This window comes from Lipophrys pholis (assembly GCF_963383615.2).
Source record: "Lipophrys pholis genome assembly, chromosome: 18".
NCBI lineage: Eukaryota > Metazoa > Chordata > Actinopteri > Blenniiformes > Blenniidae > Lipophrys > Lipophrys pholis.
Window position 1 is genome coordinate 13414545 of NC_137646.1, and position 18644 is coordinate 13433188.

The window sequence follows — 18644 nt, forward strand, 5'->3', positions numbered from 1 at the left end:
AGTGTAAAGGTGATCAGCACATAGACGCGCCGACATTCCCTCTGAGCAGGTTCCAAGGATCACAGACCTGCGGCAGGCTCAAATTCCAAGAGAGAAATCCAGCCTTAACAAAACGTGAGGGAAAACTATCACCTTCATCTTGAGTGAGTACAATTGTGCTTTTAAAGGTTCAGTTATTTCTGTTGTGTCGGCCCGTTAATAGAAAAATGAAGTTTACAGTTTTTGGACTGTGGATGTTCCATTAACATCACCAGTTCCTTTGAATTATTGTTTATTGTCACATATTGACAGCAGCAATATGTGATTTATTTATAAAACAATACTGGATTTTTTATTTAAAAAAAATGTATGTATCAAAGTTACATTTACTACTGTTGCAGATGCACATTTCTGTGTATCACATATGAACACGGATAGGTTTTTTTTCTTCAGTTTTTTTTCTTTCTTTTTCACAATTTTACTGTCATTTTCAGGATATTAACCCACCAAATGCCTGTTTGTTGTTTGGTGTTTTTGAAATGTCAATGTCATTTTGATGAGAAAATTAAAAAAAAAACACACACACAGATGAATTAGAGTTAAAAAACTAAACGCAAATAGGGTTTTCACAGCCTGGTATGTCAATAGTTAACGTCAACTTTAAAATAAAACATTTTTTTTGTACAATGTCAGATTTTGTTTGGCGTCACCATTATACACTTTTGAATACAAATATAATTATCATTAGAACAACAATATTTTCCGGATTATTCAGGATGTTAACCCATTAAAAGCCAGTTGGTTTGCAATATTTAAAAAAAATAAATAAATTTGCTTTCACATGTTTTTTTTTTAAATGAATCTTGTGCCGCTTCAGTTTTTACAGTAGCTCATTTTAATTTGCTCAAGAGGATAAAAGCGAAAATACAGGTTTAACAAGTCGAATGAAAACAAAGAAAACAAGAACATTCATTTACAACAGAAATAGTGTGTGTGGGTGGGTGGGTGTGTGTGCGTGTGCACGTATCTGTGCGAGTGACTGAAAAAGTCCAATTCAGGACTGAAGGCGTGTCCGTGGTGAGGTCTGTCCAGGGGGTGTTTTTTTTTTTTTTTTTTTTTGTTGATGGCTCCTCCTTTGTTTGGCTGGCCAGTGTTTGCACTGCCTCTTTTTGTCCCCGGCTGCCATGCCCGGGACGGGACAAGGGGCAAGGCCGTTGTGTTTGGCATGTGTCGCCGCGGCAGCAGCACCTGGCTTGCGAGGAAGGAACCATTAGTGGAAGGGTTTTTTATCCCTGCCGTGGCGGTTCGTCTTTTCCAGCGTACCAATTCGTGAAGCACACGTTGGTACCTGTTGACAGCTGTTGCATAATCACTGACCCAAATGCCAGTAATAAGCTTATATGAAAAAAAAAACCCTCCTGGAATTAATCAAACAAATAAAAATTAAAATGAGAATGTACCATGGATGAATTGGACTTTTATTGGTATGACATACAAACTCAGAATTTTTCTATTTTATAGATTCAAAAGAGACCAGGATGGATCCTGGATTACAACTATCAATACTGCTGTGTCTCGCAGGTGAGTTGAAAAACTTTTTTAAACTTTTCAATTATGGATTATGGAAAAACCGTTGTAGGAGGCAAAGAATTGAAGGGATAACAACTGAAATTGTAAATGTGCAGGAATTAATTAAAAAATGAGAAATGAATTGAATAAATGAATTTTTTAAAAATAATGTATGTTTTGAAAGTGGGTTAAATTGAGAAATAATCAATGTAATGGTATTTTCATGTCAGCCTGTACGACACCTATTGCGTACACAATGAGCACAACCACCACAACATCTGGAGTTACAACTGGAATAGTATCTACGTCAACGTCTTCAACAACAACTACAGCACCAACAACTACAACTACAGCTCCAACAACCACAACATCTGCTGCAACCACTACAACATCTGAACCCACAACTACAACTACAGCTCCAACAACCACAACATCTGCTCCAACCACTACCACATCTGCACCAACAACAAATACAGCTCCAACAACTACAACATCTGCTCCAACCACTACGACAAAAGCACCAACAACTACAACGACAGCTCCAACAACCACATCTGCTGCAACCACTACAACATCAGCACCAACAACTACAACATCTGCTCCAACCACTACCACATCTGAACAAACAACTACTACAGCTCCAACAACCACAACATCTGCTCCAACCACTACCACATCTGCACCAACAACAACAAATACAGCTCCAACCACGACATCTGCTGCAACCACTACAACATCAGCCCCAACAACTACAACATCTTCTCCAACCACTACCACATCTGCACCAACAACTACAGCTCTAACAACTACAACATCTGCTCCAACCACAACCACATCTGCACCAACAACTACAACTACAGCTCCAACAACCACATCTGCTCCAACCACTACGACAACAGCACCAACAACTACAACATCTGCTCCAACAACTACAACATCTGCTCCAACCACTACAACATCAGCACCAACAACTACAACATCTGCTCCAACCACTACCACATCTGCACCAACAACTACAACTACAGCTCCAACAACTACAACATCTGCTCCAACCACTACCACATCTGAACCAACAACTACAACTACAGCTCCTACAACGACAACATCTGCTGCAACCACTACAACATCAGCCCCAACAACTACAACATCTGCTCCAACCACAATCACATCTGCACCAACAACTACAACATCTGCTCCAACCACTACCACATCTGCACCAACAACTACAACTATAGCTCCAACAACCACAACATCTGCTCCAACAACTACAACAACAGCACCAACAACCACAACATCGGCTCCAACCACTACGACAACAGCACCAACAACTACAACAACAGCTCCAACAACTACAACATCTGCTCCAACCACTACAACATCAGCACCAACAACCACAACATCTGCTCCAACCACTACAACAGCTCCAACAACTACAACATCTGCTCCAAGCACTACCACATCTGCACCAACAACAACAACTACAGCTCCAACCACTACAACATCTGCTCCAACCACTACGACAACAGCACCAACAACCACAACATCGGCTCCAACCACTACAACTACAGCTCCAACAACAACAACATCTGCTCCAACCACTACCACATCTGAACCAACAACTACAACTACAGCTCCTACAACAACAACATCTGCTGCAACCACGACGACAACATCACCAACAACTACAACTACAGCTCCAACAACGACAACATCTGCTGCAACCACTACAACATCAGCACCAACACCTACAACATCTGCTCCAACCACTACCACATCTGCACCAACAACTACAACTACAGCTCCAACAACTACAACATCTGCTCCAACCACTACCACATCTGAACAAACAACTACTACAGCTCCAACAACCACAACATCTGCTCCAACCACTACCACATCTGCACCAACAACAACAAATACAGCTCCAACCACGACATCTGCTGCAACCACTACAACATCAGCCCCAACAACTACAACATCTTCTCCAACCACTACCACATCTGCACCAACAACTACAGCTCTAACAACTACAACATCTGCTCCAACCACAACCACATCTGCACCAACAACTACAACTACAGCTCCAACAACCACATCTGCTCCAACCACTACGACAACAGCACCAACAACTACAACATCTGCTCCAACAACTACAACATCTGCTCCAACCACTACAACATCAGCACCAACAACTACAACATCTGCTCCAACCACTACCACATCTGCACCAACAACTACAACTACAGCTCCAACAACTACAACATCTGCTCCAACCACTACCACATCTGAACCAACAACTACAACTACAGCTCCTACAACGACAACATCTGCTGCAACCACTACAACATCAGCCCCAACAACTACAACATCTGCTCCAACCACAATCACATCTGCACCAACAACTACAACATCTGCTCCAACCACTACCACATCTGCACCAACAACTACAACTATAGCTCCAACAACCACAACATCTGCTCCAACAACTACAACAGCTCCAACAACTACAACATCTGCTCCAACCACTACCACATCTGCACCAACAACAACAACTACAGCTCCAACCACTACAACATCTGCTCCAACCACTACGACAACAGCACCAACAACCACAACATCGGCTCCAACCACTACGACAACAGCACCAACAACTACAACAACAGCGCCAACAACTACAACATCTGCTCCAACCACTACAACATCAGCACCAACAACCACAACATCTGCTCCAACCACTACAACAGCTCCAACAACTACAACATCTGCTCCAACCACTACCACATCTGCACCAACAACAACAACTACAGCTCCAACCACTACAACATCTGCTCCAACCACTACGACAACAGCACCAACAACCACAACATCGGCTCCAACCACTACAACTACAGCTCCAACAACAACAACATCTGCTCCAACCACTACCACATCTGAACCAACAACTACAACTACAGCTCCTACAACAACAACATCTGCTGCAACCACGACGACAACATCACCAACAACTACAACTACAGCTCCAACAACGACAACATCTGCTGCAACCACTACAACATCAGCACCAACAACTACAACATCTGCTCCAACCACTACCACATCTGAACCAACAACTACAACTACAGCTCCAACAACCACAACATCTGCTCCAACCACGACCACATCTGCACCAACAACAACAACTACAGCTCCAACCACTACAACATCTGCTCCAACCACCACGACAACAGCACCAACAACCACAACATCGGCTCCAACCACTACGACAACAGCACCAACAACTACAACTACAGCTCCAACAACCACAACATCTGCTGCAACCACTACAACATCAGCACCAACAACTACAACATCTGCCCCAACCACTACAACATCTGAACCAACAACTACAACTACAGCTCCAACAACCACAACTACAGCTCCAACATCTACAACATCTGCTCCAACTACTACCACATCTGCACCAACAACAACTACAGCTCCTATAACCACAACATCTGCTCCAACCACTATGACAACAGCACCAACAACAACAACTACAGCTCCAACAACGACAACATCTGCTGCAACCACTACGACAACAGCACCAACAACCACAACATCTGCTCCAACCACTACAACATCTGCACCAACCACTACAACATCTGCTCCAACCACTACCACATCTGCACCAACAACTACAACTACAGCTCCAACAACCACAACATCTGCTCCAACCACTACGACAACAGCACCAACAACTACAACAACAGCTCCAACAACCACAACATCTGCTCCAACCACTACGACAACAGCACCAACAACTACAACTACAGCTCCAACAACCACAACATCTGCTCCAACCACAACAACAGCTCCAACAACTACAACATCTGCTCCAACCACTACCACATCTGCACCAACAACAACAACTACAGCTCCAACCACTACAACATCTGCTCCAACCACTACGACAACAGCACCAACAACCACAACATCTGCTCAAACCACTACGACAACAGCACCAACCACTACAACATCTGCTCCAACCACTACCACATCTGCACCAACAACTACAACTACAGCTCCAACAACCACAACATCTGCTCCAACCACTACGACAACAGCACCAACAACTACAACAACAGCTCCAACAACCACAACATCTGCTCCAACCACTACGACAACAGCACCAACAACTACAACAACAGCTCCAACAACCACAACATCTGCTCCAACCACCACGACAACAGCACCAACAACCACAACATCTGCTCCAACCACTACAACATCTGCACCAACCACTACAACATCTGCTCCAACCACTACCACATCTGCACCAACAACTACAACTACAGCTCCAACAACCACAACATCTGCTCCAACCACTACGAAAACAGCACCAACAACTACAACAACAGCTCCAACAACCACAACATCTGCTCCAACCACTACAACATCTGCACCAACCACTACAACATCGGCTCCAACCACTACCACATCTGCACCAACAACTACAACTACAGTTCCAACAACCACAACATCTGCTGCAACCACTACGACAACAGCACCAACAACTACAACTACAGCTCCAACAACCACAACATCTGCTCCAACCACTATGACAACAGCACCAACAACTACAACATCTGCTCCAACCACTACCACATCTGCACCAACAACTACAACTACAGCTCCAACAACCACAACATCTGCTCCAACCACAACAACAGCTCCAACAACTACAACATCTGCTCCAACCACTACCACATCTGCACCAACAACAACAACTACAGCTCCAACCACTACAACATCTGCTCCAACCACTACGACAACAGCACCAACAACCACAACATCGGCTCCAACCACTACGACAACAGCACCAACAACTACAACAACAGCTCCAACAACTACAACAACAGCTCCAACAACCACAACATCTGCTCCAACCACCACGACAACAGCACCAACAACCACAACATCGGCTCCAACCACTACGACAACAGCACCAACAACTACAACTACAGCTCCAACAACCACAACATCTGCTGCAACCACTACAACATCAGCACCAACAACTACAACATCTGCTCCAACCACTACCACATCTGAACCAACAACTACAACTACAGCTCCAACAACCACAACTACAGCTCCAACATCTACAACATCTGCTCCAACCACTACCACATCTGCACCAACAACAACTACAGCTCCTATAACCACAACATCTGCTCCAACCACTATGACAACATCACCAACAACAACAACTACAGCTCCAACAACGACAACATCTGCTGCAACCACTACGACAACAGCACCAACAACCACAACATCGGCTCCAACCCCTACGACAACAGCACCAACAACTACAACAACAGCTCCAACAACCACAACATCTGCTCCAACCACTACAACATCTGCACCAACCACTAAAACATCGGCTCCAACCACTACCACATCTGCACCAACAACTACAACTACAGCTCCAACAACCACAACATCTGCTCCAACCACTATGACAACAGAACCAACAACTACAACTACAGCTCCAACAACCACAACATCTGCTGCAACCACTACGACAACAGCACCAACAACTACAACTACAGCTCCAACAACCACAACATCTGCTCCAACCACTATGACAACAGCACCAACAACTACAACATCTGCTCCAACCACTACCACATCTGCACCAACAACTACAACTACAGCTCCAACAACCACAACATCTGCTCCAACCACGACAACAGCTCCAACAACTACAACATCTGCTCCAACCACTACCACATCTGCACCAACAACAACAACTACAGCTCCAACCACTACAACATCTGCTCCAACCACTACGACAACAGCACCAACAACCACAACATCGGCTCCAACCACTACGACAACAGCACCAACAACTACAACAACAGCACCAACAACCACAACATCTGCTCCAACCACTACGACAACAGCACCAACAACTACAACAACAGCTCCAACAACCACAACATCTGCTCCAACCACTACAACATCTGCACCAACCACTAAAACATCGGCTCCAACCACTACCACATCTGCACCAACAACTACAACTACAGCTCCAACAACCACAACATCTGCTCCAACCACTATGACAACAGCACCAACAACTACAACTACAGCTCCAACAACGACAACATCTGCTGCAACCACTACAACATCAGCACCAACAACTACAACATCTGCTCCAACCACTACCACATCTGAACCAACAACTACAACTACAGCTCCAACAACCACAACATCTGCTCCAACCACGACCACATCTGCACCAACAACAACAACTACAGCTCCAACCACTACAACATCTGCTCCAACCACCACGACAACAGCACCAACAACCACAACATCGGCTCCAACCACTACGACAACAGCACCAACAACTACAACTACAGCTCCAACAACCACAACATCTGCTGCAACCACTACAACATCAGCACCAACAACTACAACATCTGCCCCAACCACTACAACATCTGAACCAACAACTACAACTACAGCTCCAACAACCACAACTACAGCTCCAACATCTACAACATCTGCTCCAACTACTACCACATCTGCACCAACAACAACTACAGCTCCTATAACCACAACATCTGCTCCAACCACTATGACAACAGCACCAACAACAACAACTACAGCTCCAACAACGACAACATCTGCTGCAACCACTACGACAACAGCACCAACAACCACAACATCTGCTCCAACCACTACAACATCTGCACCAACCACTACAACATCTGCTCCAACCACTACCACATCTGCACCAACAACTACAACTACAGCTCCAACAACCACAACATCTGCTCCAACCACTACGACAACAGCACCAACAACTACAACAACAGCTCCAACAACCACAACATCTGCTCCAACCACTACGACAACAGCACCAACAACTACAACTACAGCTCCAACAACCACAACATCTGCTCCAACCACAACAACAGCTCCAACAACTACAACATCTGCTCCAACCACTACCACATCTGCACCAACAACAACAACTACAGCTCCAACCACTACAACATCTGCTCCAACCACTACGACAACAGCACCAACAACCACAACATCTGCTCAAACCACTACGACAACAGCACCAACCACTACAACATCTGCTCCAACCACTACCACATCTGCACCAACAACTACAACTACAGCTCCAACAACCACAACATCTGCTCCAACCACTACGACAACAGCACCAACAACTACAACAACAGCTCCAACAACCACAACATCTGCTCCAACCACTACGACAACAGCACCAACAACTACAACAACAGCTCCAACAACCACAACATCTGCTCCAACCACCACGACAACAGCACCAACAACCACAACATCTGCTCCAACCACTACAACATCTGCACCAACCACTACAACATCTGCTCCAACCACTACCACATCTGCACCAACAACTACAACTACAGCTCCAACAACCACAACATCTGCTCCAACCACTACGAAAACAGCACCAACAACTACAACAACAGCTCCAACAACCACAACATCTGCTCCAACCACTACAACATCTGCACCAACCACTACAACATCGGCTCCAACCACTACCACATCTGCACCAACAACTACAACTACAGTTCCAACAACCACAACATCTGCTGCAACCACTACGACAACAGCACCAACAACTACAACTACAGCTCCAACAACCACAACATCTGCTCCAACCACTATGACAACAGCACCAACAACTACAACATCTGCTCCAACCACTACCACATCTGCACCAACAACTACAACTACAGCTCCAACAACCACAACATCTGCTCCAACCACAACAACAGCTCCAACAACTACAACATCTGCTCCAACCACTACCACATCTGCACCAACAACAACAACTACAGCTCCAACCACTACAACATCTGCTCCAACCACTACGACAACAGCACCAACAACCACAACATCGGCTCCAACCACTACGACAACAGCACCAACAACTACAACAACAGCTCCAACAACTACAACAACAGCTCCAACAACCACAACATCTGCTCCAACCACCACGACAACAGCACCAACAACCACAACATCGGCTCCAACCACTACGACAACAGCACCAACAACTACAACTACAGCTCCAACAACCACAACATCTGCTGCAACCACTACAACATCAGCACCAACAACTACAACATCTGCTCCAACCACTACCACATCTGAACCAACAACTACAACTACAGCTCCAACAACCACAACTACAGCTCCAACATCTACAACATCTGCTCCAACCACTACCACATCTGCACCAACAACAACTACAGCTCCTATAACCACAACATCTGCTCCAACCACTATGACAACATCACCAACAACAACAACTACAGCTCCAACAACGACAACATCTGCTGCAACCACTACGACAACAGCACCAACAACCACAACATCGGCTCCAACCCCTACGACAACAGCACCAACAACTACAACAACAGCTCCAACAACCACAACATCTGCTCCAACCACTACAACATCTGCACCAACCACTAAAACATCGGCTCCAACCACTACCACATCTGCACCAACAACTACAACTACAGCTCCAACAACCACAACATCTGCTCCAACCACTATGACAACAGAACCAACAACTACAACTACAGCTCCAACAACCACAACATCTGCTGCAACCACTACGACAACAGCACCAACAACTACAACTACAGCTCCAACAACCACAACATCTGCTCCAACCACTATGACAACAGCACCAACAACTACAACATCTGCTCCAACCACTACCACATCTGCACCAACAACTACAACTACAGCTCCAACAACCACAACATCTGCTCCAACCACGACAACAGCTCCAACAACTACAACATCTGCTCCAACCACTACCACATCTGCACCAACAACAACAACTACAGCTCCAACCACTACAACATCTGCTCCAACCACTACGACAACAGCACCAACAACCACAACATCGGCTCCAACCACTACGACAACAGCACCAACAACTACAACAACAGCACCAACAACCACAACATCTGCTCCAACCACTACGACAACAGCACCAACAACTACAACAACAGCTCCAACAACCACAACATCTGCTCCAACCACTACAACATCTGCACCAACCACTAAAACATCGGCTCCAACCACTACCACATCTGCACCAACAACTACAACTACAGCTCCAACAACCACAACATCTGCTCCAACCACTATGACAACAGCACCAACAACTACAACTACAGCTCCAACAACCACAACATCTGCTGCAACCACTACGACAACAGCACCAACAACTACAACTACAGCTCCAACAACCACAACATCTGCTCCAACCACTATGACAACAGCACCAACAACTACAACATCTGCTCCAACCACTACCACATCTGCACCAACAACTACAACTACAGCTCCAACAACCACAACATCTGCTCCAACCACGACAACAGCTCCAACAACTACAACATCTGCTCCAACCACTACCACATCTGCACCAACAACAACAACTACAGCTCCAACCACTACGACAACAGCACCAACAACCACAACATCGGCTCCAACCACTACGACAACAGCACCAACAAGTACAACAACAGCTCCAACAACTACAACATCTGCTACAACCACTACAACATCAGCACCAACAACTACAACATCTGCTCCAACCACTACCACATCTGCACCAACTACAGCTCCATTAACTACAACATCTGCTCCAACCACTACCACAACTGAACCAACAACTACAACTACAGCTCCTACAACAACAACATCTGCTGCAACCACTACAACATCAGCACCAACAACTACAACATCTGCTCCAACCACTACCACATCTGAACCAACAACTACAACTACAGCTCCAACAACCACAACTACAGCTCCAACATCTACAACATCTGCTCCAACCACTACCACATCTGCACCAACAACAACTACAGCTCCTATAACCACAACATCTGCTCCAACCACTATGACAACAGCACCAACAACAACAACTACAGCTCCAACAACCACAACATCTGCTCCAACCACCACGACAACAGCACCAACAACCACAACATCGGCTCCAACCACTACGACAACAGCACCAACAACTACAACTACAGCTCCAACAACCACAACATCTGCTGCAACCACTACAACATCAGCACCAACAACTACAACATCTGCTCCAACCACTACCACATCTGAACCAACAACTACAACTACAGCTCCAACAACCACAACTACAGCTCCAACATCTACAACATCTGCTCCAACCACTACCACATCTGCACCAACAACAACTACAGCTCCTATAACCACAGCATCTGCTCCAACCACTATGACAACAGCACCAACAACAACAACTACAGCTCCAACAACGACAACATCTGTTGCAACCACTACGACAACAGCACCAACAACCACAACATCTGCTCCAACCACTACGACAACAGCACCAACAACTACAACAACAGCTCCAACAACCACAACATCTGCTCCAACCACTACAACATCTGCACTAACCACTACAACATCTGCTCCAACCACTACCATATCTGCACCAACAACTACAACTACAGCTCCAACAACCACAACATCTGCTCCAACCACTACGACAACAGCACCAACAACTACAACAACAGCTCCAACAACCACATCATCTGCTCCAACCACTACAACATCTGCACCGACCACTACAACATCGGCTCCAACCACTACCACATCTGCACCAACAACTACAACTACAGCTCCAACAACCACAACATCTGCTCCAACCACTATGACAACAGCACCAACAAATACAACTACAACTACAGCTCCAACAACCACAACATCTGCTGCAACCACGACGTCAACAGCACCAACAACTACAACTACAGCTCCAACAACCACAACATCTGTTCCAACCACTATGACAACAGCACCAACAACTACAACATCTGCTCCAACCACTACCACATCTGCACCAACAACTACAACTACAGCTCCAACAACCACAACATCTGCTCCAACCACGACAACAGCTCCAACAACTACAACATCTGCTCCAACCACTACCACATCTGCACCAACAACAACAACTACAGCTCCAACCACTACAACATCTGCTCCAACCACTACGACAACAGCACCAACAACCAGAACATCGGCTCCAACCACTACGACAACAGCACCAACAACTACAACAACAGCTCCAACAACTACAACATCTGCTACAACCACTACAACATCAGCACCAACAACTACAACATCTGCTCCAACCACTACCACATCTGAACCAACAACTACAACTACAGCTCCTACAACAACAACATCTGCTGCAACCACTACGACAACATCACCAACAACTACAACTACAGCTCCAACAACGACAACATCTGCTGCAACCACGACCACATCTGAACCAACAACTACAACTACAGCTCCAACAACCACAACATCTGCTCCAACCACTACCACATCTGCACCAACAACAACAACTACAGCTCCAACCACTACAACATCTGCTCCAACCACTACGACAACAGCACCAACAACCACAACATCGGCTCCAACCACTACAACAACAGCACCAACCACTACAACAACAGCTCCAACAACTACAACATCTGCTCCAACCACTACAACATCTGCACCAACAACTACAACATCTGCTACAACCACCACGACAACAGCACCAACAACCACAACATCGGCTCCAACTACTACGACAACAGCACCAACAACTACAACAACAGCTCCAACAACTACAACAACAGCTCCAACAACCACAACATCTGCTCCAACCACTACGACAACAGCACCAACAACTACAACTACAGCTCCAACAACCACAACATCTGCTGCAACCACTACAACATCATCACCAACAACTACAACATCTGCTCCAACCACTACCACATCTGAACTAACAACTACAACTACAGCTCCAACAACCACAACTACAGCTCCAACATCTACAACATCTGCTCCAACCACTACCACATCTGCACCAACAACTACAACTAAAGCTCCAACAACCACAACATCTGCTCCAACCACGACAACAGCTCCAACAACTACAACATCTGCTCCAACCACTACCACATCTGCACCAACAACAACAACTACAGCTCCAACCACTACAACATCTGCTCCAACAACTACAACAACAGCTCCAACAACTACAACATCTGCTACAACCACTACAACATCAGCACCAACAACTACAACATCTGCTCCAACCACTACCACATCTGCACCAACAACTACAGCTCCAACAACTACAACATCTGCTCCAACCACGACCACATCTGAACCAACAACTACAACTACAGCTCCAACAACCACAACATCTGCTCCAACCACTACCACATCTGCACCAACAACAACTACAGCTCCAACCACTACAACATCTGCTCCAACAACTACGACAAGAGCACCAACAACCACAACATCGGCTCCAACCACTACGACAACAGCACCAACAACTACAAAAACAGCTCCAACAACTACAACATCTGCACCAACAACTACAACATCTGCTACAACCACTACCACATCTGCACCAACAACAACAACTACAGCTCCAACCACAACAACATCTGCTCCAACCACCGCGACAACAGCACCAACAACCACAACATCGGCTCCAACTACTACGACAACAGCACCAACAACTACAACAACAGCTCCAACAACCACAACATCTGCTCCAACCACTACGACAACAGCACCAACAACTACAACTACAGCTCCAACAACCACAACATCTGCTGCAACCACTACAACATCAGCACCAACAACTACAACATCTGCTCCAACCACTACCACATCTGAACCAACAACTACAACTACAGCTCCAACAACCACAACTACAGCTCCAACATCTACAACATCTGCTCCAACCACTACCACATCTGCACCAACAACAACAACTACAGCTCCTACAACCACAACATCTGCTCCAACCACTATGACAACAGCACCAACAACAACAACTACAGCTCCAACAACGACAACATCTGCTGCAACCACTACGACAACAGCACCAACAACCACAACATCTGCTCCAACCACTACGACAACAGCACCAACAACTACAACAACAGCTCCAACAACCACAACATCTGCTCCAACCATTACAACATCTGCACCAACCACTACAACATCTGCTCCAACCACTACCACATCTGCACCAACAACTACAACTACAGCTCCAACAACCACAACATCTGCTCCAACCACTATGACAACAACACCAACAACTACAACTACAGCTCCAACAACGACAACATCTGCTGCAACCACTACGACAACAGCACCAACAACTACAACTACAGCTCCAACAACCACATCTGCTCCAACCACTATGACAACAGCACCAACAACTACAACATCTGCTCCAACCACTACCACATCTGCACCAACAACTACAACTACAGCTCCAACAACCACAACATCTGCTCCAACCACGACAACAGCTCCAACAACTACAACATCTGCTCCAACCACTACCACATTTGCACCAACAACAACAACTACAGCTCCAACCACTACAACATCTGCTCCAACCACTACGACAACAGCACCAACAACCACAACATCGGCTCCAACCACTACGACAACAGCACCAACAACTACAACAACAGCTCCAACAACTACAACATCTGCTACAACCACTACAACATCAGCACCAAGAACTACAACATCTGCTCCAACCACTACCACATCTGAACCAACAACTACAACTACAGCTCCTACAACAACAACATCTGCTGCAACCACTACGACAATATCACCAACAACTACAACTACAGCTCCAACAACGACAACATCTGCTGCAACCACTACAACATCAGCACCAACAACTTCAACATCTGCTCCAACCACGACCACATCTGAACCAACAACTACAACTACAGCTCCAAAAACCACAACATCTGCTCCAACCACTACCACATCTGCACCAACAACAACTACAGCTCCAACCACTACAACATCTGCTCCAACCACTACGACAACAGCACCAACAACCACAACATCTGCTCCAACCACTACAACATCTGCTCCAACCACAACAACATCTGCTCCAACCACCACGACAACAGCACCAACAACTACAACAGCTCCAACAACTACAACAACAGCTCCAACAACCACAACATCTGCTCCAACCACTACGACAACAGCAGCAACAACTACAACTACAGCTCCAACAACCACAACATCTGCTGCAACCACTACGACAACAGCACCAACAACTACAACTACAGCTCCAACAACCACAACATCTGCTGCAACCACTACAACATCAGCACCAACAACTACAACATCTGCTCCAACCACTACCACATCTGCACCAACAACAAAAACTACAGCTCCAACCACTACAACATCTGCTCCAACCACTACGACAACAGCACCAACAACCACAACATCGGCTCCAACCACTACGACAACAGCACCAACAACTACAACAACAGCTCCAACAACTACAACATCTGCTCCAACCACTACAACATCTGCACCAACAACTACAACATCTGCTACAACCACTACCACATCTGCACCAACAACAACAACTACAGCTCCAACCACTACAACATCTGCTCCAACCACCACGACAACAGCACCAACAACTACAACAACAGCTCCAAAAACTACAACAACAGCTCCAACAACCACAACATCTGCTCCAACCACTACGACAACAGCACCAACAACTACAACTACAGCTCCAACAACCACAACATCTGCTGCAACCACTACGACAACAGCACCAACAACTACAACTACAGCTCCAACAACCACAACATCTGCTGCAACCACTACAACATCAGCACCAACAACTACAACATCTGCTCCAACCACTACCACATCTGAACCAACAACTACAACTACAGCTCCAACAACCACAACTACAGCTCCAACATCTACAACATCTGCTCCAACCACTACCACATCTGCACCAACAACAACAACTACAGCTCCTACAACCACAACATCTGCTCCAACCACTATGACAACAGTACCAACAACAACAACTACAGCTCCAACAACGACAACATCTGCTGCAACCACTACGACAACAGCACCAACAACCACAACATCTGCTCCAACCACAACGACAACAGCACCAACAACTACAACAACAGCTCCAACAACCACAACATCTGCTCCAACCACTACAACATCTGCACCAACCACTACAACATCTGCTCCAACCACTACCACATCTGCACCAACAACTACAACTACAGCTCCAACAACCACAACATCTGCTCCAACCACTATGACAACAGCACCAACAACTACAACTACAGCTCCAACAACCACAACATCTGATGCAACTACTACGACAACAGCACCAACAACTACAACTACAGCTCCAACAACCACAACATCTGCTCCAACCACTATGACAACAGCACCAACAACTACAACATCTGCTCCAACCACTACCACATCTGCACCAACAACTACAACTACAGCTCCAACAACGACAACATCTGCTGCAACCACTACATCATCAGCACCAACAACTACAACATCTGCTCCAACCACGACCACATCTGAACCAACAACTACAACTACAGCTCCAACAACCACAACATCTGCTCCAACAACAACCACTACAGCTCCAACCACTACAACATCTGCTCCAACCACTACGACAACAGCACCAACAACCACAACATCGGCTCCAACCACTACGACAACAGCACCAACAACTACAACTACAGCTCCAACAACTACAACATCTGCTACAACCACTACAACATCAGCACCAACAACTACAACATCTGCTCCAACCACTACCACATCTGAACCAACAACTACAACTACAGCTCCTACAACAACAACATCTGCTGCAACCACTACGACAACATCACCAACAACTACAACTACAGCTCCAACAACGACAACATCTGCTGCAACCACTACAACATCAGCACCAACAACTTCAACATCTGCTCCAACCACGACCACATCTGAACCAACAACTACAACTACAGCTCCAACAACTACAACATCTGCTCCAACCACTACCACATCTGCACCAACAACAACAACTACAGCTCCAACCACTACAACATCTGCTCCAACCACTACGACAACAGCACCAACAACCACAACATCGGCTCCAACCACTACGACAACAGCACCAACAACTACAACAACAGCTCCAACAACTACAACATCTGCTCCAACCACTACAACATCTGCACCAACAACAACAACTACAGCTCCAACCACAACAACATCTGCTCCAACCACCACGACAACAGCACCAACAACTACAACAACAGCTCCAACAACTACAACAACAGCTGCAACTACTACGACAACAGCACCAACAACTACAACTACAGCTCCAACAACCACAACATCTGCTCCAACCACTATGACAACAGCACCAACAACTACAACATCTGCTCCAACCACTACCACATCTGCACCAACAACTACAACTACAGCTCCAACAACCACAACATCTGCTCCAACCACGACAACAGCTCCAACAACTACAACATCTGCTCCAACCACTACCACATCTGCACCAACAACAACAACTACAGCTCCAACCACTACAACATCTGCTCCAACCACTACGACAAGAGCAACAACAACCACAACATCGGCTCCAACCACTACGACAACAGCACCAACAACTACAACAACAGCTCCAACAACTACAACATCTGCTACAACCACTACAACATCAGCACCAACAACTACAACATCTGCTCCAACCACTACCACATCTGCACCAACAACTACAGTTCCAACAACTATAACATCTGCTCCGACCACTACCACATCTGAACCAACAACTACAACTACAGCTCCTACAACAACGACATCTGCTGCAACCACTACGACAACATCACCAACAACTACAACTACAGCTCCAACAACGACAACATCTGCTGCAACCACTACATCATCAGCACCAACAACTACAACATCTGCTCCAACCACGACCACATCTGAACCAACAACTACAACTACAGCTCCAACAACCACAACATCTGCTCCAACAACAACCACTACAGCTCCAACAACGACAACATCTGCTCCAACCACTACGACAACAGCACCAACAACCACAACATCGGCTC

The 18644-nt window shown here is 46.0% G+C and overlaps 1 protein-coding gene across 1 annotated transcript in view; it reads left to right on the forward strand.

Annotated features, from left to right (window-relative positions):
• LOC308123948 (uncharacterized protein) overlaps positions 1-18644 on the forward strand; it is a 23441-nt gene continuing 4797 nt past the window's right edge. The window contains exons 1-3 of the mRNA XM_080486698.1: positions 1-143; positions 1501-1560; positions 1779-4084. Coding sequence (XP_080342824.1) covers positions 1518-1560; positions 1779-4084 — 2349 coding nt within the window. The 5' untranslated portion in view covers positions 1-143; positions 1501-1517. The remainder of the gene's footprint in view (positions 144-1500; positions 1561-1778; positions 4085-18644) is intronic.